General features: G+C 38.8%; 1 protein-coding gene across 1 annotated transcript; it reads right to left on the bottom strand.

Annotated features, from left to right (window-relative positions):
• Positions 1–1,428: 1,428 nt before the first annotated feature.
• Positions 1,429–21,468, bottom strand: onecut3b (one cut homeobox 3b; the record flags this gene model as incomplete). Its single annotated transcript, XM_083526229.1, has 2 exons — positions 1,429–1,721; positions 20,424–21,468. 2 exons carry the CDS (start codon positions 21,466–21,468, stop codon positions 1,429–1,431), a joined length of 1,338 nt encoding a protein of 445 aa, XP_083382355.1.
• Positions 21,469–26,570: the final 5,102 nt, after the last annotated feature.

Genomic DNA, 26,570 nt, shown 5'->3' with positions numbered 1-26,570 from the left:
AAAGCAGGAGGAAAGAGAGAAAGATATTTACATTGGATATTTTTTGGTATGTTTTAACCTTGTGACATTATTTCAACATGTTTTTTTGGTTTTTTTTGCATGTTGAGAATGAGAGGCTTTGCATGATTTGTCTGTTACTTTAGAGACTGGATGGTGGGACGAGGGGGGGGGGGGTTGGTTGGAGGATGGAGCAGCTCGGAGCCACACCATACTCTGTGATTATCATTAAGGCATCTGTCATTGGCACACTTATCATACAGTGACATTTTACCTTCACGTTTGGCCACTAGACACTGCCTTCCTCCATGCACAGGAGAAAGCAAGCAGCAGCTGGACTTGACCCTACTCCCTCTGATTCATGATTGTTTCTTCTTTTTTATCTTTGGTAAAAATCAAAGAGAAAAACGAAAAACAAATCCTTGGGATACAAAAACGCATGCAACAAAAAAAATAATCATAATCATAGATTATTTGGCATTTGGGTGGTTGTGAAACTTTGGTTGGCCCCCATAAGACTGCTGAGACGATCAGACTTAAGAAAGAAAACTCGAAACGAGGAGGAGGGGGGCGAATGTTGGCTGTTGTCCAAGAGGTGGCGCCGTTGCTCTGTGCATGAGGAGAGTTCTGTCCGGGGGGAGGGGGGGCCTTGGCGTGAAAAAGAAAAAGAAAAAGAATGATTCTGTAGGCGCCGGCTCAGAGGACTGATTGATTCTTTCCCCCATCCCTTTTGTCGTTGTGCTGAAGCAGGAGCACGGCGCCACGCTGGCAGTGAACAAAACCGAGACGCGATCGAGAAAATCGGGACAGGAAACGTGGCCAGAGAATTTAGACGAGTGGCGCGTCTGAGGCATGATTGTAACGCGCATGACTCCTTTATTTCGTGTAAATTCTCGCAGCCGTGTCCCCCCACGGACCCCTCTGATTATCAAAGATCAAAACGAATAGAATTCAAGATTTTGAGCAGAACTACTAATTGATCACAGTAGACTACAGGGGGCATGTACACTTATTGCCATTTCTCCCTTATGTGTTACTACTTAGTTTACAGACAATAAATAAATAAATAAATAAATAAATAAATAAATAAATAAACCTTGTTCACCCAGTTGCAACTCTAAGAAAAAAAAGGAATGAAGGGCAAAGAGAACTGAAGGCTTAAGGCTTAAATATCAAGCCTCCCCTCAGACTAGGCCTTAGGCCTTCTTAGGCAAATGACATGGCGAGAAATGTCGTTGAAAACCCAAACTTCCATTCATTGCATCCTAAAGTGAATTCTCAAAATCTAAAAATAAAAACACAGGCTAAAAGACGTCGCCCGCCGACACTCCTATCATCAGTCAGGGGCGTCTTGGTAACGAACAACCAGGGCATTCAGTATCAGCCATGCCCAGCCGAGCAAGTTTCAGCATATGTGTTTTGGATGGACGTTCAAGCCTTGGAGAAGGTGGTGGCTGAGGTGCCAGGCTGCCCAGGGCTGGTGCTGGGTTCTTCGTGCCAGCGGTCCACGCAGCGACGGCGGGCATTCATGAAGAAGTTGCTCACGGTTGAGAGCTCCAGTCCGAGCTGTTGCGAAATGGTGATCTGCATCTCTTTGCTGGGCCGCTTGTTCTCCTTGAAGATGGCGATGAGCGTGCGCCGCTGCAGGTCGGTGAAGACCAGCCGCTGCTTCTTGGGCGCCAGGTTGCGGTCTTTGTGCTGCTCCTGCTCCTTCCTTTTGCAGGCTAACACACAGGACAAGAGAGTCACAGACACACTGAATAGAAATACCAATAAAGCCGCAAATCAAAATATAGATTGCTGTGTGGTCATGTGCATAGAGCTGATGAGGAAACGACAAATGGAATAGAAATCATGCTGCAGCGTGAAGGTGGAATCGGTGGTGAATTTCACAAACTAACCTTTAACATGTTTCAAGCAAATCTATATTTACACACTTTGAGATGTAAAAGTAACAATCTGCACTTTCTCGAATTTCTGGGGTGGTATTATCAAGGATACACCTATTCTATAGTAGGTATCTTTATACCAGGAAATTATAAGCCATTTAAGATACACTACATCTATCTTTCCAGAAGAAAGTACCAGTGAAATATCCTAGATGGTACCAAGTTTGGGGTCTGTATCTCAACCTATACTGACTGTGTTTTGGGACTAATTTAATATTACATAAAAAACTGTATTTGTTTGTAATGTATATTCAAATTATTATTATTTATATGTGGGGTTTTTTTTGGGTGATTTTTGTGTTTTTCTTATATACTGCACTTACTAACAATTATAAATAGTAAATATCCAAAGTTGTGGCATATGGGCTGTCTTGCTAAATAAGTTAGCAGGACTTGAATCTTTAGTGAACCTTATTTAATTTAAAATATTTGATACCATACTTTAAAAAAAACCCAAATATAATCAGTATGCTAAAGTGCTCTATCATGAAACCAGTTTAGGTAAGCGAACAAAGAGCAAAAAAAACCCAATCACAAATATATAGTTTTTTTTCTATGATCTAGGATTGGTAGATATATTTTTTTTTATATATATATTATACATGCATATGTGTGTGTGTGTGTGTGTGTGTGTGTGTGTGTGTGTGTGTGTGTGTGTGTGTGTGTGTGTGTGTGTGTGTGTGTGTGTATGTATGTATATATATATATAATTAGAAACAGCCATTCATTTTTAAAATCACGTTTTTGAGTTCAGTGGTGCTTTAAGGTTCGATTTTTTTTTTGTCGGAGGTGATAGCCTGAAGCATAGAGAGCAAAATGTAAATGTGTATCTGTGTGTGTGCGAGCGGTGTTTAATAGGAAGCTTTCATCCTCAGGGACTTATATCGGAGAACCCTCAAGCAAAATCCACTATCCCACTCCAAGCTGTTTTGGACTCATTCAGCGGAATTATATTCATATGCTAGTTCTTCCTTTTAACCTTCCCGACTTTACAGATGAGGCGGACAATATGACAACAGGAGACTCTATAAAACCAGGAGTGATGGCTAGAAGATAGCAATAAACTGCGATCATTTCCTGTTAAAACGCGCGGTCATTTGCTTATACACCCAACGCTTTATAAGGTTGCAGTAAAATGCACAGAAGGCAACCTTTTAATTCGCTTGCTTTTTATTTCATTTTATGTGCTTCTATTTTTTATTACCCTTAACTTGGCGCGTGGCTTTGAATGCATCGTTATTTAAAAATATGCATGTACAGTACTGACAGGATCGTCTAGTTTGCTCGGTGTATACTTTCGTCTCATTGCTCACGAGCATTCATCACCCTCACCCGAGCACGCTCTCTTTCTGTTTCTCTCTTCCCTGTCTCTCTCTCTTCCTGTCTGTTCCGGTCTGTCTCGCGCGCTCCCTTTGCTTCCTCTATTTCAGTGTGCGTGTGCGTGTGCGTGTGCGTGCGTGTGTGTGCGCGCGCGTGTGTGTTGCGGCGAGGGTTCCCCCAGTGAGATTGTGCTGAGAGTGGAAAAGCCAGGCCCTAGCGCTGTATGTCTAATTACAGAGAGCCATGAGGCGATCGATCTCTCCTACACAGTCAAATCAGTTTACTGCTGCCATCTAAAGCAACAGCACACTCATCCATCATTTTCATATACCGCTGCACATCACATTCGCACACGCACGCGCGAGCGGGTCCGTGGATGCGCACGCACGCACGCACCTATATATATATATATATACACACACACGCGAAAGAACGCGTAAACCACTTGCGATACATGCACAGAAAAAAATCATCTATGTTTAAAAACACATTTTCAAGCTTTCATTTGCTCAAATACGAGACGCCACGCACGTGCAAATATTGCGCAAACGGTATTGGTCGTGTCTTGCATGCGTGGCTGTCTAATTCCACAGCCTGTCTGAAGAACACATCAAATTACAAACTGCATTTATTTACATTCACACACTACATGGCGAACTTTACTGCATGCATCATCTGTCATCATCTGTCACAACCCACTTTTTCCTTTATTTTTGTTACAAACATATATAGACCTACAAAACCTATGCGAAAACTGTATAATATATCAAACGAACGACCTATTTTTTTTTCTTTTTTTGCTCCGTTTGCTATCGAGCGCGAGACTAGCACCTTCTCGCTCGTTCCCACGTTCTGCCTCTTGATGTCTGTCGTTCCGGTGCGGTTCTCGCGCCTCACCGTGAGCGGGCGCGCGCTGGGCTCGGGGGGGGATCAATACGGGTCGATCGCGCGGGAAGGGGGCCCTGATTGCTGGACCACGTGCGCAGGAGAAAACGGGGGAAAAAATCGATCCTTGCAGCTTTTAGGGCCACAGCCGCGCGCACACTGAAAGAAGCAAAGACGCGCGTTTGTGCCTCGCGCATAAAAAAAAAAAAAAACTCAAGCTATAGCCGTGAATACCATAAAGGACCGGAAAAATCCATCTACCGTGTTCAAAAACACCGAGGACACATGTGATCGGTGACTTGAATCCACATCCAGATGTTCAGGCTTTCATTTCACATCGCATTTTGCAAAATCTCCACGAGGTTGTTTCATGGCTGAGTGTTAGAATAAAGGCCCGTATGGATGCAGGTTATAATGTGCAAAAGACCAGGCGTATACCTGTCAATACATTTCTCCCCACAGTCCAATTTCACGCCTAACCTCCTCTATTCTTCAGAGTCACACCGCTTTAAACAGATGTGCTGCAGTTGTCTGCTTAATGCACACGCGTAATTACCGCAAAAGCTCTGCACGGCTGTATGGAGCATTCAAAGCAACCAACCTACTGTTTTTCTGCCTCGCAAAATAGCAAATGGACGTGGACTGACTGTCCCCCTATTGACAGCACACCTGTGGTGCTTCTGTTCAAATGGACACAGATGATCACTACAGTTGTAGGTTTAACACAGCACGCGCTGCTGTTAGGTGTGTAAAGGCTACACATCACCACAAATTACACCCTGTCCAAATTTACACACACACTCCCTCTCCAGCAATGTAATGGAGCTACAGAGTGCTCCAAAGCAGGTGTGCGATTTTAATTTGAAATGAATTATGGAATTAAACTCTACCCTGCTATTAATAATAAATCAGGGCTCAAATACGCCTCGTTTTCACGCAAACCATTCTGTGTCTTTCTCACCTTTACCCCCCCCCCCCCCCCACACACACACACACACACACACACACACACAACCTTGAAGGTCTGAATGCTGAGACCTACAATTCAATATTAGCCACGCTTTAAATGCTCTCATTGGTTTCCCCGTCTTTGTTAAATAAAAGCTGGAAATCACAGGCCATAACATATTATAGCCTAATTGTTTTTAATGTCTGGGGGCCAAATAAAGGTAGTGTGTGTTTGTGATTTTTTTTAAAGGCTTTTTAAACGTTAAGTCTTGGAAACATAAAGACGGCAGTAAATTGCTTTACAAGTTCAGTGATAAACAATTTCTCCAGAGGTGCATGCAGACGTTTAATAATGCGGTTCCATTTGCATGACGTCATCCGGTTGGAAATTAGTCAACGATCCGAAGCGAATGCTTTAGTTTTATATTTATTATCAGATGATGTTTCAAAAAGGAATAGAGGACACCACTGAAGACTATGCAAATCAACATGACATAATATAATGAAAATCTTCAAATGGGCTCCTTTATAAAAACCCTGGCTTTAGACATGGTGTATATACTCAGCCCTCATAGCACAAAGATCTCAAATGCATCATTGTGTCAAAATGTAATTAAAACTTATGCCATGCCATCTTCTGTTAGAAGTGATAACCGCTAGCCTACAAAAACACGTACTGCATTATGGGTAATATTTTCAGAAATGTCTTAATGAAACCATCCTAACTAATGTACTAATAGTGAAAAGGTCAGAGTTTACCTTTTGAGTGTTTTTAATTAGTTTCTTAAATGAGTAAAGTAGTGTATTTAAACATCGCCGAGGTAAATAACCAATCATAAGAAGTTAAATAACCAATCACAATCAAATTATCGATAATCGATAAAGGGGCGGAGCTTCGAAAGAAATTGGTTGTTTATATACCGCTCCAGTCCTGAATCGAGAATCATTGAGCTTCAGTGTTTTTGGGTTGTTTTAATGTAACAGTGTAAAAATGTGAATTTCTACGCATGTGTTAGATATATGGACAGGTGGCTCACGCGCAAACCAGTTCCGGTCGACGGTTCGGGTTTTGTTTCAGAGCAATAGTGCGTTAATATCGATTGAGCTGCGCTTTAAGACCATTTCATGGGGCATTTCTTTAATTCAGTCTTCACCCACCCGAGGCCATGCCAAGCTTTCTCTGGCTCCGACTCCACCGACTCAATACTCTATAATGTAATGAGTGAGTGTTGGCACTAATATACTGATAATTTAATACATAACGTCTGTTTTCCTTAAGCGGTCATTTACTTTCAGGCGTTTTCCACACTGCAAACAAATTTACTTTTTTTGGCTTCCCCAAGGCGCACTCGATTTTTCAATAAACAAATGGACGTTTACTAAGCCTGTAGGTTTACTTCTGAACAAAGAAAAACAGAAAAACGCAATATGCGTGTGTGTGTGTGTGTGTGTGTGTGTGTGTGTGTGTGTGTGTGTGTGTGTGTGTGTGTGTGTGTGGATCATAACGAACTTCTGTAAGACATAAACAACAACAACAACAACAACAATAATAATAATAATAATAATAATAATAATAATAATAATAATAATAATAATAATAATAATAATAATAATAATAAAATAACTTATATTTATGTTTGTAAAGAATTAAAGTAATTATGGCAAAATTTGACAAATAAAATGTTTGTATTAAATCTAGGACGGAAGCCGATAATTGCATTTCTGGGAAACGGAATTACTTGAATTGAGAAGTAAATATAATAATAGAAATTAGACCGTATTGTTGGCGCTCTTAAAATAAGTTGAGATCCGCCACGTGTGTGAGTGTGTGTTTGTGTTTGTGTGTGTGTGTGTGTGTGTGTGTGTGTGTGTGTGTGTGTGTGTGTGTGTGTGTGTGTGTGTGTGTGTGTGTGTGTGTGTGTGTGTGTGTGATATAAAAAAATGCAAGATTACTTTCCATAGACATTCACAAATGAAAGCCTACTTTGTTCTTTGCCTGTTTGCAAACTACATTTTAATTGCCCGAGACTTGTTTAGTTTTGTAATCCACTGGTAATCACACTTATTGGTCTGTTATCAGTAAGATGGATGGAGTTCTCTATAGTTGTGGCCGAAAGCAATATTTTATTCTGTTCTCTTGAATACTGTTCTGTACTTTTCGGCTATTTGATTGCTGTAAGTGCATTTTCCGTGTATTGAACGTTAGAAGGTGAACACAGATAGCAGCTTTGCAGAACAAAATCTGAACAGTGCAGCTCGGGATTTCTCTGGAAGAACTTGTGTTGTGATTAGTGGACACGCAGTGGGTTATAAAAACTAATATGGTTGTATTTTGTATTTCTAAAATGTGTACGTTTAAGTTTTAGACATTTTTGTTTTATTTCTCATGGTCATTATCATGGAGTTTATGAGGGTGTATTGAAATTGGATGAAACTTTTGTTGATGTAGTCCATCAGAAGAAAGTCTAATGTGTTTACAATTCGTTTTTCTTGTTCATTCGCTTGATTTTCGGTAGCAAATATAAAAAAAAAAACAAGAATTCTTTAATTCTATAAGAATTGAGTTCTATAATTATTATTATTATCATAATACAAACACACACACACACACACACACACACACACACACACACACACACACACACACACACACACACACACACACACACACGCTCATATATGCTTGTGTTTATATTTATTTATTTATTTACTATTTTGCTTGTTTATTTCATATATATTGTATTTATTTTGTGTGCTTGATTTTGAATGATCTATTTCTTTAGTTGGTGCATCTCAATAAACATACAAACACACACACACACACACACACACACACACACACACACACACACACACACACACACATATACACACACACATATACACAATTCCTAGCATTTTTGATTTGTGTAAATAATTATGGCCAGGGGCTAAACTTCAGTAGATTCTTGCGAAACACACATTTTCAAATTCAACCCCATTTCCCATTCGTTAGTTCAAATGTAAAGTGTTTGAGTTGGAGGACAAGAAGCTTAAAATATTTATATATTACTTTTTTAATAGCATGCTGATTATTCTCTAGATAATTGTTTTATGGTGCACGTTTAGTAACGCACCCTTAAGCCACACGCCTACATCCGGTCTCAAACTGGTCATTAGACTTTAGAATAACTTCAGCTTTATGGAAACCATAGGGGTCACATTTAAGAAAAATAAATTGAGAATAAATATGGATGAAGAAAAAAATAGAAAGAAAATACGTGGGTAGACCCGAACAGGGAAAAGCAAAATCTCTAGAGGCTGTACACCCTTTAGAAAAAGCATGGATACCAAAACTGTGTATCTTCTTTTTGTAATACTGTATGTAGCAGGTAGGATCTTTAACTGAAAATGTTTATGACATAAATTTTACTTGATTTTAGCTAAAAACTAACAGAGCAGAATGAAGTTCATATTACATTTTTTTATTTAAAATGTACCTGTATTTTCTAGAATTTTTAAAATACATCGTATATCATATAATTTACGTAGAAATATAATTTTCTTCTATTAATACACTATATAAGGCATAGTATTTTAATTTATCAGAAAATAAAAATATCTGAAATGTCTTTAGTACCCTATAGGCATGTGCATATATTGTATGCTGGAAGAAATATTATATTTCCCTCCATTTGCCTAATTACCAAATTTCCAGGTGAAATCTGTACCACCAGGAACAAAGTCAGCTTGAGTAGATTTTTGTTTTTGGTTTTTTTTCCCTGACAGTGTACATGTATGTGTGACTCGGCGTGGCTTTAATGCAGTACCAAGTAAACCAACCCTAAGCAGCAGTGAGTATCTGGTCAGGGTTTGCAGATGAGTGAGTAGTAGCCTGTGTAGTTCTCGGTTTGGGACACATCCTGAGTGTTGGTTTGAGAGAGAGCCGAGGCCGCGATCAATAACTAACCGCAGCATGCAGCTATAAGCGCTCGGCTGAGGATCGATACACAGGACCGCTCTTTTGTTTTTGGGATGCGGTGAAAAGAAGCTATCCAGAGAGTTAACTGCAGAGTAACTTTAGAAATAAATGTTTAAAAAAAAAGGTTAAACTGCAGAGTAGCAGTAGTGATTGTAGTGATTTGTTCACACCTATGTGCCCTATTTGTAAAAAAATTATATATATATATATATATATATATATATATATATATATATATATATATATATATATATATATATATATATATATATATATATATATATATATATATATAATAAATAATAAATATATATATATAATAAAATAAAATATTATAATATGTATAATATAATATATACATGCATGTAAATTTAAATATATATATATATGTTTTTGTTTGTTTGTTTGTTTTTTTACAGAATTTGTTTATTATAGTACCACAAGTGCAGCAGCAATGGTGGAGGCCAGTGAGGATGCTTCATGGCCAAAGCACTGCATCCTGGCTCTTTATGGGTGATTTAAGCGTTAAGTCAATTTTCTCCGTCAATACATTGACGAGATCCTCTCAGATACGACACGGAGCAGGAATCAAGCCATTTCCTTTCGATTCCCACATTTATACATCAAATGATACTCCATATGCCCGGTACACTGGACACAATAACGGAGGGGGGGTGGAGGGGGGGGGGGGTGGATAATGAAAGAAAATTTGATGATGACACACAAACAAAAAAAAGAGAGAGAGAGAGAAATATGACAAGCGTGTGCGTGTTTTGCACAACACGCCGGAATGCGGCATATAATCGTGTCTGAACATTAGCAGTTACACGCACGCGCGCCTGCGATGCTTTATAAATACAATTGGTTTGTAGACTTACATTATTATGTACATATAAAAATGAAAATTCTTGAGTATATAGAGCTATTTATAGAGTTTTACGCGTATTATTATTAAAACTGATTTCATGCAATCTTTGTCAATTCAAGCTCATTTATATTTGTACTTATTTACTCACAAATTAATATAGATAGATAGATAGATAGATAGATAGATAGATAGATAGATAGATAGATAGATAGATAGATAGATAGATAGATAGATAGATAGATAGATAGATAGATAGATAGATAGATAGATTATGCATACATTTCTATAACCTAAAAGGCGCAAAATAAATAAATAAATAAATAAATAAATAAATAAATAAATAAATAAATAAATAGAGAGAAATGAGAAATGAGAAAACAGCTCTCCGATTAAGAGAAGATGAGTAGAGTAAAAAAAATCAATCAATTTAAATATTAAACATTACATTTTACAATCGTGGGGATTTTTAAGCATATATTATAATGTATATTATTTTACTGGAAATATGGGCTGTGTTTAAATATACCCCAAAACGTAGTATTTTGAAAGGACTCGCACAGCGCCAAGAAAACACTCTGTCCCAGACCGTCGGGAAAAAAATGGAGTACTACTACTACTACTACTAGTAGTAGTAGTAATAATAATAATAATAATAATAATAATAATAATAATAATAATAATAATAATAATAATAATAATAATAATAATAATAATAATAATTTGTTCAATCAGTTCAAACATTACTCACGAACAGACACACACACATCAGTTAGGTATAAGCAACCACATACACCCACACATTTTTTGGTGTATTTTTTTCACATGTAAATGGCAACATACTGATAATCACTTTTTGCAGTTTATACTGAGGTTGTTGCTCATCTTGTGCATCACTCTGAACACCCCGGATGCAGCAGGTGATCTAAAACACGTTGTCAAACTTTGATGAAAGTTATGATCTGCTTCAGAAATTCTTTTTGGTGTTTTGAAAGGAGTTTTGATTCCTTTTAGGTTTAAGGTTAAGCATGATGAAAGAAATCAATCTGAATGAAAAGCAAACAACCCGAATAAAAGTGATAAATGAAGTCTCACATCACACACATAATTAATGAGCAAATGAATTTAACACTAATCATGAAATAAATCTACTAATGATGATCACATTGTGGAAAGTTCTTTAATGTCTAAAACCAAAGCATGCACACTGTGCACATCTAATCGCTTTATCTGTGTTTTTTTTATTATTCAAAACCAGATTATAAGCAGACAGACTAAAGTTCTCCTTTTCTGTAATATGATCAACTTGCCCACTTCCTCAGTCGTCAGTTCGATGCAACAGACATGTATGGCGTGGCACTTGTTAAACATATCTAAGGAGCATGGCCTCTTCTTAACATCTCCACACTAATTGGATAAGAGACAGTGTGAGAACATTACACAGTAAGTTTGGCCTTTAGAGAGCAGTGTAATAGAAACCAAGGATTCCTATATTTCAGGTCAGGGGCAGTTCCTCTGTGTGCACACCGTTTCCTAACTGCTCACCAAAATCAATTGCTCAGTGGACAAACATCTGACGAGCCAGATCTATGGCGAGCAGCTCAATTAAATGCCATTCATAGACAGATGGATTGATCTGGAAGCAGAGAAGTGAAAGATCTATAACAGATCTTATATTAATCCCACATTATACTGTTAGAGCCCGTTACAACCATCTCTGTGGAACAGGCTGCGATGCTACTTTAAATTCACTCTTAGACTTGCGCTGTGAATATTTTGAAAGTTTGTTTTATTTTTGTACTTTTTTATTTCTGTGTCATGTCATTACATTCGATTTGCTGTTTTATGACTAGGTTATTACACAAAAGTCAATCAATCAGTATGTTTATGTGCATTCATTAAAGTCAAAGAATTCGTCATTCCATTTGTGGAAAAAAGGCATATATTTCATTTTTCATTTAATATTTAGTGCTGAGGAAATCAACAACAAATCAAAGGCTGGCGTATGTTTAAGCGTTCAAATGCACACTTTAGCAATGAAATTATACTAATAAAAAAATGATACAACTAAATAAAAAGCAGGACTTTAATTCGGTCCACATATGTAAAGTATATGATGCAAATGTTAAATATTAAATATTATGTATATATATATATATTGTAGCACTTGAGTGATGTACATTTTTATACACATGACACATTGAAACAACTGCACATTCTGTCTGGTCATGTAGACCAAAGTGTGTGTGTGGAAACAATAAATGTGTGTGGGCTAAAGTGCCAGCTGTACCAGTAGATTATAAATATTATATAATACTTATAATACAAGGGTTAACAGAGTATACAATGGTTCTAGAGAGTCCTTCATCAGCTGCGTAAATAAAGTGATATACCAAATCATTTAGATAGATAGATAGATAGATAGATAGATAGATAGATAGATAGATAGATAGATAGATAGATAGATAGATAGATAGATAGATAGATAGATAGATAGATAGATAGATAGATAGATAGATAGATAGATAGATAGATAGATAAATGCTATCAGCTTTTACACACACTCCATTCATTCACATATTATTTAGGAACAAATAACAAGTACCCAGTAATTATTGTTATATGTTAAGAATGTCATTATGAAAGTAAGGAGTTTTTGAGATCATAATTTTTTTTCATATTCATACATTCCCATTATCTTATACAATAAACACAACTAGAGCAACAACGTTGTTCTTGAAATTCATTATCTTGTTGCGATGTTTGTTTGCAATCGCTAATAATAACATGAGGTAATTGCTGCGAGCACACAAAGGAACTGCATTGAGGAAAATAGAGGACAGTACAGGTAATAAAGGCTCACTGGGCATACATGCATTTTCTATTGTTTATGTCTTAGCAAACACATTTATACTTGACTGTTCAATGATTAATGGAAGCCTTTATTATATTTACCGTTATGTCTGTGGCTAAATGCATTCAGTTGGGAGAATGCTTTCTGCTGTCTTTCAAAAAGAATCTGTTCTTTTGTCTGTGTGTGTGTGTGTGTGTGTGTGTGTGTGTGTGTGTGTGTGTGTGTGTGTGTGTGTGTGTGTGTGTGTGTGTGTACAGAAACCAAAAATCTGTTGGTGGGAAAGTACTGTGAGCAAAGGCCCCTGCTTGACTGGCTGCTGCTGCTGCTGCTGCTGGCTGTTCAGAGTGTGTGTGTGTGTGTGTGTGTGTGTGTGTGTGTGTGTGTGTGTGTGTGTGTGTGTGTGTGTGTGTGTGTGTGTGTCTGCTTGGCTAGCTTCTGCTGGTGGGAGCCCCAGAGATGGAGGGAGAGAGAGAGAGCAGGGGAAAGGAAATCAATACAGATTCAGAGTCAGAGATTCAAGTCAGATAAGCCTTAACAATATATAGCACAGGCACACTCTATAACCCAATCACATACACACTCATAAACACACACATAACGTACACATGCCCACACACACTTTCACACTTATATCGCAACACACTCAGACATACACACGCAAACACACGCGCTCATACACACACAACGACTCCCATGAGTGCTCTTGTCTTGCTTTCACACATGCAGTACATAGCCGGATGTACAGTAAACCCGTGTAAACATACCTACACATCACATACATGCATCCATATGCACTCGAGCATATGCATACAAGACTCAGACAACATGTGACCCTGAACACAAAACAAGCCTTCCTCCAACCATCAAATATCAAATGATTACAACCTTGGATTGCACTGTACTGTATTTGCTGACGAACAGGAAATGATAATGAGAGGAGCATGCAAATGAGCAAACGCTCTCTCTCGAAAGCTGTTCCTATCTTCCACACACACACAAATACACACACACATTCTCACACACTCTCACACACACACCTCTAATCACACCCACTAAATGTTTCGTACGCTTCAGGAGCACTTGGCCCGGATTCTCCGTTTTTTGACCCTTCCTGCCATATATCTCCAGCAACATTAATGTTGTCTATAAACATTCACCGCACGTTTCACTTTGCTTACCGAGAACTGACTTGGTTACAGCAGCCACAACCCTCGCCTCCCTCCCCGCCTTCCCCTCGCGCTTATCAATTATTAACGCCCGAATCGATCATTTCAGCAGCTCGCCTCGATCTGCTGCTTTTCACAAAGTCAAATCTCTCCCACCCTCAATCAATCGCAGTACCCCGCCGTCTGCTTTTATCTCACCGAGCACACATTTCTTCGCGTACAATTCGACGTTTTGGGGAGTTTGAAGCATATTTACATTCATTTCCACAGTTTGCAGGAGATGAGAGGAGATACTGAACAGATTTTATTATTTTTTTACATTTCTTTTGAACTGAAAGAAGCCATGTGTGTGTGTGTGTGTGTGTGTGTGTGTGTGTGTGTGTGTGTGTGTGTGTGTGTGTGTGTGTGTGTGTGTGTGTGTGTGTGTGTGTGTGTGTGTGTCTTTGTATCTTATTCTGGCTCCTGACATGAAGCTATTTTAAACCTATACCATCAGGGACTTGTTTTTTCTTTTGTGTTTAATTCATTTCTACTTATAAACACAGACATGTGTATGTAAGTTACACAAATGGAACATGTCTGGTTCTATTTGAGTCTTTTAAGATGATGAGGTTTATACTATTCGAAAGTACTTGAGACCAGTCAGCAGGTTCAGACTAAAACAGTGTAGAGTAAATCATATGTCGGGAAATTTCCAAAAAATGTCAACCAGGAAGTCCTTCAAACAGGACCTCAGATTGTCCAGGATCTATTTGGCCAGAAATGAATAGAACAGAAATATCCATATATGCACATGTATTATTCATTTTACTAATCATTTTGTTTTTTTTGTTATTATATATTATACACTTATATGCACATTTATTATTCATTATTATATAATTATACATATGTACAGTACACTGTCATATTATTATCTATCACATTATATATTTGTTGATTTCTGAAACCTCTGATAGTCTCCACTACACCCGGTGTGGCATTTATCTCCTTTAAAACATGTTTACTGTGTGTTCTGTGCATTCAAGCATCAATTATGCAGTGACTAAAATGGACAGATTTTGAGACAGTAAAGGAGAACGAAAGCTTAAATGCTAGACATTGATTACGGACCCCTTATTCAGTCACACATCATGCTCATGTCTGGTCCAGATCGTACATTATAACACATGCATTAATAACTCTCTCACACACACACACACCCACACTTCAGCCTACACGATTCGGATAAACGTGCAACCATTTTAACGCACTTCATCTAATGAATGTGGCCTACTAGACATTTCTTTTTCGGCACCGGCTTGAAGTCTGTTTGCCATCTAATGAGCCATTGCATTTTTTTTCTTGGTAAATCTACCCCATCAACAGATCTTATTCGGTGCTATTGTGGCAGTCGTAATGGATGGCAGGCCATTTTTTTTTTTTTTGTGATGTGCTGCAGAGAGAGAAGCGAGAAAGGAGAAAGGGGGGATGGGAAGCAATGTTATTGATCTCTCATACGTGCAAAGCCAGGCAAACATATGAGAATGACAAAGCCGCAGGAGCAGCACAAGCTTAAATGGTGCTATGTGGCAGGGACAGATCGGGAGCAGCGGACTGTGCGATTCTGTCACTGCCAGCGATTCTCACCAACTGCTGACTTTCACTTTTGGATTCAACTTACATTTAATTATGATATTTCCTGAGATGAGCAATTTGATGTATTTGCTTCGCTAAAGCTGTTACTTCGCTGATTGGTATTCATAGAGAAAAGGGACAGATATTGCATGCTAAAATTGAATTGACTTCTATTTTTTTCCCAAGCTGCATAACGAGACAGCACGCTATTTGATCAAATAATATTATAAATTCATATGTCTGCATACCCAAGTGCAATCAAAGCCTGACGCATGCAGTGCACACTGAGACAAAGGTCATTGTTTTTCTCCTACGTTGTGTACAAGTCGAGATTGCAATATAGTTACCTCCGTGGATCATATTACATCCGATTAGATTTAGATTTGGTTATCAGACAGAACGCTCTCTATTGATAATGTAAGGCTTTAAGTATTAACATCCAACAGACTCAAAGCCTAGCCCACACTTTACCGTTACAAGCTCTGAGCCGCAGCAAAATTGTTTGTCAGACAAAAGATACTGCTGAAGCTTTCTTAATTAAATCCTACACAACACGTGATTTTAGTCTGCGTTGGTTAGGCCTTGTTATGAGAATGGTCCTCACTCTGGAGAGCTTTTGTAATATCTCTGAGCTATAGCCTATTTTACAGAAAGACTGGACTTCTCCCAAGCATTTTTCTACCAAGCCATTTTCTTTTTTCTTCTGCAATCTCAACATTGACTTTCTGTAAACGAATAGCTAGCTCATACAATAATGCTAACATTGCTTATAATGAACGAAAGCTAATAAAGGGTCAGTAAGCATGTGCGTTTAGGATAAACGATCCATAATAATGCCCAAACACTGATAGCTTGGACTCAAACATGCTTTACCTACTAACTAGGTTTCATTTTTTTTTTTTCATTAAAATGGCATCTTTTATTCAAAACATTATGAGATTGACCTAAAGTGAGTACACACACAAGCAGGGGTTGAAGCTTTGCTACAGAGTTCATTATGTGAGTCTCTTACGAGATTATCTGCACACACTACGACAAGCTTGATCTTCAATACTTCAGACCAATTTGAGGCAATATAGTAGACACAGTGCAATAGTGATGTATTATAACAACAGGTTTACAGCAACTTCTCAACTTCAAGTTTTCACTTCTAGATGATTGAACCCTGTCATCCCTGTCACCTTGAAGCCACAGAGTGATAACAACACTATAATTAACCCACTGAGATCCTGCATGGGGTCTTCACAAATAGGCTTTTACTATTTCACACTGTCACACTTCAGCCTGTTCTGACTTGTGGCCTGGAGAGCATGCAGTCAGGACTAATTTGAGCAGAAGTCTCTTAGATTCAGCATTGAAGTCAGGTCTCAGGCATGGTGAGCTTTTGATTTGTTCTACACAGGTACATCTTTGTAACTGGACAATAGCTCAGTAATATGTTTTATTAAAAGACATGAGATCAGATCCAATCCCGTCCATCATGAAAGTGCAAAACTGTAATTTATTTTTAGTCTTTTCCACTTTCAATGCCATACTTTTAGCAATTACTTCTTTTAAGTCTTAAAACATCTGTTATATCTGTTAATGAATAATTGAATCATTATGGATGAACGGGAGAGAAGGAGAGAGAGTGTCTTAACTGTGCCGAGAAGCAATTAATCACGGCAATCCATTAGGCATTCAAACGCACCCAGATTGGACGTGTGTCCACGTGCAGGTCACTAATGCTGCCCTCCCTAACCACGAGACCCTGTCTCAAGGGTCCAGGAACGGCCAATCCATACCGCCTCCACAAGCCTAAAAGAAAGAGATTCCAATCTCGCATCGATTGGGATCATAATAAATTTGATATTATATCCCGAACTCTATAGAGGGAAGTTTTTCACCACAGCATGCAGTGTAGACTAATAACTCTGAGTTGATTTGAATGGAGAATGTCAGATGAATATGCATTTGTGGATGGGATAGTGGGATGTACAACAGATGGGGTTGCCATATTGTAGACCATATTTACCATTTATTGTCTGTGAAGGCATGCATTTTAAAGCTGTTACATCAAATTCCTGCATAGTTGTGTTATTTTTTAATTATGCTGACAGTGAGAAATGTAATTCTATTAATGTAATTCTATTATCATTTGCAGTGCTTTGTGAATAATTTTTCGATGAATCCTACATTCATCTGTACGGTTACACATTGTCTTTAAACATTGTTTTGGTTGCTTTAACTCGCCTGCAGAATTCATTGTTTGACCGATAAATGGATGAAGAGATGTCTAAGCGGTCATTGAATTTCCCATAGCTCTATTGGAAAGCAATATTTCTGTGTGGTTTCACAGCACAGCATCTCTATCAACCGTTCATTTTGGGATTTACTTTGGTTCATGGCTTTATCATATTAAGCCATATTGATTATTACTTACTAAAGCTATCCAAACTTATATAAAAAATATCAATATATAAAAGAAATTGTGCTAAAATGTATCTTTCATGGTTTTTTTGGAGATTTTTTTTTTTTTACATTCTGTTCCTTTATTGTACCCTAAAAATGATTTTAGCTACATAAATGGCCCATAATTCATTTTAGGGGAAAGCTTTTCCAAAGTAAAAGATACACTTGGGGATACCCATAATTTAAGAGTGTATAATTTCATCTATAGTTCTATGGAGTGGTTTGGCACTAATTAAAGCTGCAAAACAAACAGAAAATCAGTATGATTGTATTTGTAATTCAGCATAATGGCTCCCTTTCCCCGATAAGGGCTCACATCCAAAGCATCGAAATACAAACGTTAGTATTTTGGTCATAAAATACATAAATGAGCGTGTCACGATTTAATAGGAAAGCTTTAGAAAACAATAGAGAGCAAAAATGTAACAAAAAAACCCGGAAAGCAGCAATGCGCGTGTCCGCGCTTCCAGTCCTCAATCGAGTATTGATTTGCGCGCTCCATTTGAAGGGACGCGACTCTGATCGGATGGAGGTCACACTGAATACCAACGTGAGGCAAACACACTCGAAAAGACTGAGGAGGGATGTTTGTTTTGTCTCTATAGGATACACTGATATTGGCAAAATATTTTAGGGTTAAGAGAACAAAAATGTTTAGCCAAAAAAAAAAAAAAAAAAAAAAAAAGGAAAGACGTAAATTGTTGCTCATCTGATTATCATATAAAGACGTCTGATCATCGGGCATTCGAAAGTCACTGTGTTTGTTTGTAATGTCCACAGAGAAGGACAATATCCAGGAAACGATCCCATGGATGAAACATAAGGCCTAGTCTTTTCCTCTTTAAAAAACGAAAGAGAGAAAGGAAAAGAAGTTACGATTATTCAATTGGGTTTTTTTATTTGTTTGTTATTAGTTTTTTTCTTCATTTTCATTTTACTTTTTGAGAATATTAGCACTATGAACCTCCACCTGAGACAAAGGACCCAACTGGAAAGCTCAAAAACAGCAAAAAGACAAGCTTAAAATTAATAATCATAAGAGATTAGACACTATAGTTTGATTGCCAGATGTTTCTAAAAAAATAATAATAAGGATAGAGCTATATTTTAAATGATCACTCCTTTTTAAGGAAAGCAGGGGCTATGAGAAGAGAGGCATGGCTCTGGGCTTAATGAAGTGCAGGAGTTTACTGTACACAGGACCTCCAGAGGGTTCATTTCCGGTTGACTGGAGGGGAGGTGGAGAGTGCAGGGGGGGTTAACATGGCCGAAAACACAAAAAGTGACCTTTTGCAGGAAAGCCCGCTGTGTGTGTGTGTGTGTGTGTGTGTGTGTGTGTGTGTGTGTGTGTGTGAGAGAGAGAGAGAGAGAGAGAGAGAGAGAGAGAGAGAGAGAGAGAGAGAGAGAGAGAGAGAGAGAGAGAGAGAGATCCCCCCATCTGTTGTGGGAGAGAGCGGTCTGTACACACTCATCAAGCCGCTGACAGGAAATCGTTTCTTAAATGTCTGATGGCCATCCAGTTTAGCACTCATTCAGAGCCTCTCTTTTTCTGTGTTAAATCTTTAAAAAAAAAAAGCGCGAATGGGTCTCAGCATGTGCTTTAATTACACACTCAGCAAAATGTGAAGCATTGAATATTCACCTGAGTGTCGAATTAACTCAAATCATGCAACTCAAATTTGGATAGTCCATTATGTACATTTAACTCCCTCTGAAGTGGACAGACAATGGGTCAATGTATTTATTCAGAACTGGGGGCTTTACTTTATGTGCATGGCTTGTGTTTTATCTTCTTTATTTTATTTTCTGGCCCTTTTAAAAGTGTAGGCATTTAGTTGAATTAGCATTTGGCAAGTGAACGTTTCAGCACGTGGACAGCTCTTTGTACCATGATGTCGGCATTGTATATAAGAACACCATGTATGAATTCTACTAAATAAAACAAATCCTGGGTACTGTACTTTGCATTTTTGTATTTCCCCAATTAATTAAGATGATCTGAATCAAGACTGGATATAACCCTATTTAAGCCTACGTGTCGTTTTAAAGCTCGCATCTCTCTAGGATTCGAATGTAAACACATCCTGCTCGCCTTGAATCCACTGGACAGTGAGGCATGAATATTGGATTAACAGTGATATGGTGAGCAGATATGTAGTGTTGCCAGATTTTGCAGTTTTTCATGATATTTTGAGACCTAGAGAATTAAATATGTAGAAACAAACGTTGTAATTCTTGTAGAAATTAAATAGTAGAGAATTGAAGATCCAATCTGGCAACGCTTCAGATGTTACTGTGGGTATAATGGCATGCTGTTGTGACATTAGTTCTGTCACATTCGGGGTTTATTTTTTTAACAATGTGGTCGTTAAACAATTGCAAAAACTTACAAACGTGAGCGCGCACTCACCGGCCAACCTGAGCGCGGACATCCTCTGAAACTCGGGCTCTTGTAACCACTTCCACATCCTCCGGAAGGTCTCGCGACCAGACTTCAACTTACTCCAGGGCTTTGGGTTGCGCAGCAGGTCCGACAGAGTGCCCTGCGAGCGGCACAAGATCCTTTGCGCGAAAATGGCCTGCGGGATGCTGTAGCGCTTCAGCTCGGCCGTGATGCGCTGTGCCACTTCCTTCGTGTTGATCTCCTCTACCTGGCCCGAGCCACCACCGCTCCCGCCGACGCCATGCCCGCCCGCGGCCGCGTGCCTCTCGCGCTCTGCCAACATGGATCCGTTGGCCTGCGAGTGCAAGTGTCCGTGTGGGTGCATGCCGTTCAGATTGGAGATCATCCCGTGCCCGTGCCCCCCCAGGCTGCGGGCTATGTGCTCCTCGCTGCGTGAGAGCATCGCCGCATGAGAGTCGAAGCCGCCGGAGAGCATCTTGTCGTTGGCGAGATGCGCGCTCGGCCCGTATGCGGACAGAGCCTGCTGGGAGTTGTGCAGAGAACCAAGTCCGTTAGACAGCGGCGACAAGGGCGGCGCCATGGCGGACATGTCTTTCGGATAGTGTCCGTACAAGTTGCTGACGGAGGCCAGCCCGCGGTCATCTCGCATAAGCGTGAAGCTTCCGCTCACGTTGCCCGTGGCGAGGCGCTGATGCGCGGCGTGGTGGTGCGCGTGCGGGTGCGGATGGTGAAACTTGTCTGACACAGTCGAGATCGGGGGAAGGTGCTGGAGCGGAGTGAGCGTTGTGTATGTGTTGGACAGACTCATGCCCGACTCACACATGCTCATCGCTGGGTGAAGGTGGCCCGATAAACCTGGGTCAGGCCGGTATTCGCCGGCGGTGCCCTCCAGTATAGAAGCCATGCTGGAGACCATTGCCGAGCGACCGTGCGACACTAGGTTCCGGTGGGACGCTGATGATGGTCTCCCGTGCGACGTGTTCATCAGTTCTCCCGCTTGCGAGTGCGAGACGCCATGCATGTTGCCGATGTTCTCCATCGTAAGTTCCATATTGAAGAAACACCGTCTTTCTGCCTCCCTCCCTCCCTCTCTCTCTCTCTCTTTCTCTCTCTCTTTCCCCTGTCTTGCTCTGTCACTCGCTCTCCTTACAACGAGCGCTCTCCACAAACCTCCCAGAGAAGTAGATTTATTCTTTTGTTTACTTCTTCTTCCTCTTCTTCTTCCTCGTCTTCGTCTTCTTCTTCTTCGTATTCTTCCTCTCCTTTTCGCGAAAACGATTTCAAAACCAATCCATCGATTTCGGAGCGTCGGCGATCAGTTGGTCGAGCATGATGCTGTAAACACTTGCTCTCCTTCTTCGCCGCCTTCACGCTTTCAGCAGGGTCACTGTGTGTGTGTGTGCGCGCGCGCGCGCGCGTGTGTGTGTGTGTGTGTGTGTGTGTGTGTCTGTGTCTGTGCGTCTGCGTGCGTGCGTGCCCGCGTGCGCGCGAGGGGGAGTGTGTGTGTGTGTGTGTGTGTGTGTGTGTGTGTGTGTGTGTGTGTGTGTGTGTGTGTGTGTGTGTGTGTGTGTGTGTGGAGTGGTGGACGTACGCGTGCGGCTCATTCACTGTGCAACAGCGCTTCTACCGAGAGACCGAAGCTGAGCGCAGTGGCTGCGTCCGAGCGCCAGCGCGCGCTCTCGTGTGTGAGCTTCGCGGTCACGCGCACGCTGTCTGTGGTCCTGAAGTCGCATCTTTTCCACCAATCCAGAGAACTACTGGGTTATTTGTGTTTGGACGCGCTCTGCACCATCATCTGCTGAAAACATTTTTTCCCTTTTTTTTTTGTGGGCAGTTATTGTCACGTTTAATATTTTCTTTGCCTAAATATAACACACATAAAGCACAGTGCTACGCATAAAATATGAAATCAATATTCTTTCCAATGCAATTTACAAATTATGGTGTCCAATGTATATAAATACAACACACAGCAAACAATAAATATTTTCTCAACCAAATATTGAGTTAAGTTCTTAGGCATTATGCCTAGTTCTCTTATAAATCAGCTAAATACAGATTAAAAATAGAAATATAGTCTTTAAAACTTTAATAACGAATCCAAAACACTAAATGTGCAGCATTCAAATAAACATATGGAAACCAAATATGACATATTTAACAGCGGAGTTCTCATTCATTCATTAAATGTCTGATTCCACGAAAGGTCCTTTCAGTGGCCTAATATGTCATTTCGGAGCCGAAATGCTGAAATAAGTCTGAAGCGGTAACAGTGTGAAAGCTTGGCCTGGTTGGCGCGGGGGAGCACGCGCTCGCTTTCCTTGGTCATCGATAATTCAAATCAATGTATCGACTGACACTGATTAATGATGTTTTCTGACCCGGGGTGAGGAGCAATTGTGTAGGTCAGAAAGTTGGGAGCAGAGAAAGGAGTGAGAGCGTGGTGCAAAAACGGAGCGGATTTGGCAAAGCGGACAATCCAAGGTAAAACGGACATTACCCATCGTAAACTGTGGCATTGTTTTCTATTAATTTCAAAGTGTTTGTGGTTTGTAATTATATCACCCTGTATGTTACAATTGCTGTGATGGTAAATCAACCTATGGTGGTAAAATGTGTAATACCTGCAGGTGAAAAGTCTATTACAGGCACCATCTAGGCCTAATTGCATTTAAGCTTGGTGTAGCAGTAAGCAAAGATGCTGATGTATGGGTAAATATCAATACAGCATAATAAACCTAAATATAAATAAATGCCCAAACAAAACATTTATCATTTTCCGGTTAAGAAAAAAATTCCAGCCGTGAACTTAAGTGCTCTAAGTTGGTGTAAGCGGCCTGGAGATGTAATGGCGGCACTTTAGAGCTGCCTCACACAAATGAGAGCGGTGTCTCCTCGCTTTAATGTCCCTCTATATCGATGAGCGCCTTCTATCGGAAATAAATTACGGTTCCCGTTAAAGTCCGAGCGGCACAGCGAGGCGCGAGCGTCGGCATCGGCGCCCTGACTGCACAAGGTGATGGATGTTCCGCGCGCGCTCGCCTTTAATTCACCTGCACTTATGCACACTCAAACTCTCCCCGCTTTAAACTTGTGTTTGTGTGTGTGTGTGGGGGGGGGGGGTGATGGGGGTTTTCGATATGTGTTGTTGTTGCATTAAAATATAACTCATTAAAACTTTTTCACAGACTCTTAGATATCCGTTGGCGACAAACTTTCTAAAATGTTTCTATTTACAGTATTTTATCTCGAGCTCCATTCTCAAGAGTAACCTGATTCTTATGGTAAGTCCAAGTAATTCCATAGAATTAGTGCAGAGTGAAATAAACACTGCAGGGGGATTATTATGTACACGGTGTTGTAATACACATCTGTCGCACATTTCTGACAAACATACCAATGTTCAATCACATCCAGCTGTGTAATTTTCAGCTGGGCCTACAGCTCGAGCTTTCTATTAAACATCAGTTAAATTCTTTTCTTGTCTTTAAAAAAATCTCGCCTATTCTTTACTCGTTCACTGAAGCAAAACACAACATTTACACAAGATAAACCCGACATATAAACAAACACAACAAGAATTCAACAGTTCAGGTGTTCCACCAGTCTGGCTTTTCATATGCATGATGACATATGTATTATGATGTATAGTTTTCTAAATATGTTTCTTAAATAAATCCTTTAAAATGTAATCATTGTATATGTTTATTATATGTAATTGTTTATAACAATATATAAAGCTGAACTTTTTTTGTCTGCATTATTAGGCCGTTAATACGAACTGGTTTTCTTTATTATTATTATTATTATTATTACATGCACTTTCTTATATTAGAACAGCAGGAAACTACACAATACATGCATTTCATAAGAGTTTAATAACACAATTATATACTAACGAAATAATTGCATTATGGCACGTTTTATCAATATGTGCGTATTTGCAGGTTTATTTTGCTCACTAATATTTTTTTTGTTGGCGTTGGTTTAACAAAATATCCCTGTAATATTAAAACATAAATCAGATTATCATAATGCATACATCACCGGTTATGCATGTAGAACATAATATTGAATGTTAATAAATTAATGTTTAGAATTGTATGTTGTGTTTTAGTTTCAATTAACTTAATCTTAAGCTTATAGAGTTTGAAAAGTCCTCTATAGTCACTTCATGGTATTGGTCTATGATTCGATTAAAGTTTGTATTGAGCCCCAGTCTGCATACTACATATAACTAAGGCCTAGAAATCAAAGTATTTATTAAATAAATGATAATTTAAAGGAATCTTGGGAAAACCCGAAAACTCCATCATTTCCTTCGCCAAATTTTTCGGCCAATAAACCGAAATTTTGTCCAATCTTTTATTTGTTCATTCTGTTTTTCCCAATTGATGAAATGTGATGCAGCTGTTGCATTGACAAACTATTGATTAAAACCTATAGGAAGATCATCTTCAAAACTGATGCCTCTGAGAAAGAAGTCAAAACTGACCGGCTTCGTTGTTTTCATGTAATAATTTCCGAGAATGAATATTGCCGATGTTTTGTCTGATGCGCAACATTTTTTTTTTATATTTGTTATTGTTATTGTTGTATTGTTTTATGAATATACACAACTTATTACAGACTATTAATTCACTTAGGCAAGAATTGTCAACTTTTGTAATTATTTTGCAATTTGTCTTTTTCAAGGGAAATGCTTTTTCTTGTGTGTATATATAATATATTGTGTATAATTGTATAGTTTTAACAAAGTAGTACATTATTATTATTATTATTATTATTATTATTATTATTATTATTATTATTATTATTATTATTATTATTATTATTAAGCTGTGCGTCTAAAATCTTTCGAATGTAATATTTGTAAGTCTTAAAATATTTGATTTCTAGACTTCCTTCTTGTATAAACCAGCCGAATAAACATTTGAATGAAGTGAAAGAAAAAAAAATGTGTCATTTATTGCTGTAATTCAACATCGATTTTTTTTTTCTTTTTACAATTTTCCATTGCTTTGGTTATGTATTAATTTACAAATTCTTTACACTTAAGAAATATAAGAATTTATTTTCTAATCGCCAATTTTTGATTATCACATTTTCTGTAAGGGAAAAGTGCAAGTCGTTAAGGAGGCATTTATGTAAAGCGTTGCGATGAAAAGGAGAGGGAAAGCACGGTGTGTGTGTGTGTGTGTGTGTGTGTGTGTGTGTGTGTGTGTGTGTGTGTGTGTGTGTGTGTGTGTGTGTGTGTGTGTGTGTGTGTGTTAAGATGAAGAAGCGCGTTACTCTCTCCTGCTTCAATGTGATCGGAAATCGATATCCTTTAAGTCAATGGAATTGTGCGGATTTGAAGCTGTCGGTTCTGTTAGAAGAAAAGACAAAGGCTGGAGTCATGAACTCGAGCTGGACGGATGAAAACGCGTTTCATCACTGCCTGATATTTTACAGCCCCTCCAAGTCTTTCGTCTTAATAGTGTGCGTTAAATAAGTGCTTTCAGCAATTAACATCAGGACAGGGGGCAAATAAAAGCGCTTTCGGATTTCCAAAGCAACTGAGATTTCGACTGTTACGTAACAATCAGCTTTATTTATTATTGAAACCTGAAAATGTCACGTTTATCAAAAAACACTTCTGGTTATTTTAATGATAATGATAATGATAATGATAATAAGAGTAAACGGGTTCTATATTAATATATATCAAATGGAATTCAATGTTGGATTATATGGGATAATCCGATTATGTCGTCACACACTTCTACGATGTCATACGTTATTGATAATGACATATCGCGTGCGAACTCAAGTAATAAACACGTGACATCATACGTGTGACCGGATATAAAAAATTAAGAAAAAATGTCATGCAAAAGATGCACCTCTAAAACTTAAGAAATGATTATAGAGGGTAAAAATTTAACCACTGCATTCAGGAAAAATGTTGCATATGTGGGAGAAAAAAAACCGAGCCAAAAATTCATAAAAAATATCATGTAATAATAGTAAAAAATAATAATTATAAATAATAATCTTGGTGAATATTCCGTGTGAGTTTTTAGACCTTAAAACGATTCCAGCTCTGGAGATGAATTGAACCGACTGAAAGGACTGAAAAATCTCCGGACAAGAGATCTATTACTGCAATGG

Source organism: Silurus aristotelis (assembly GCF_946808225.1).
Source record: "Silurus aristotelis genome assembly, chromosome: 22".
NCBI lineage: Eukaryota > Metazoa > Chordata > Actinopteri > Siluriformes > Siluridae > Silurus > Silurus aristotelis.
This window is presented reverse-complemented; position numbering and strand designations above follow the sequence as displayed.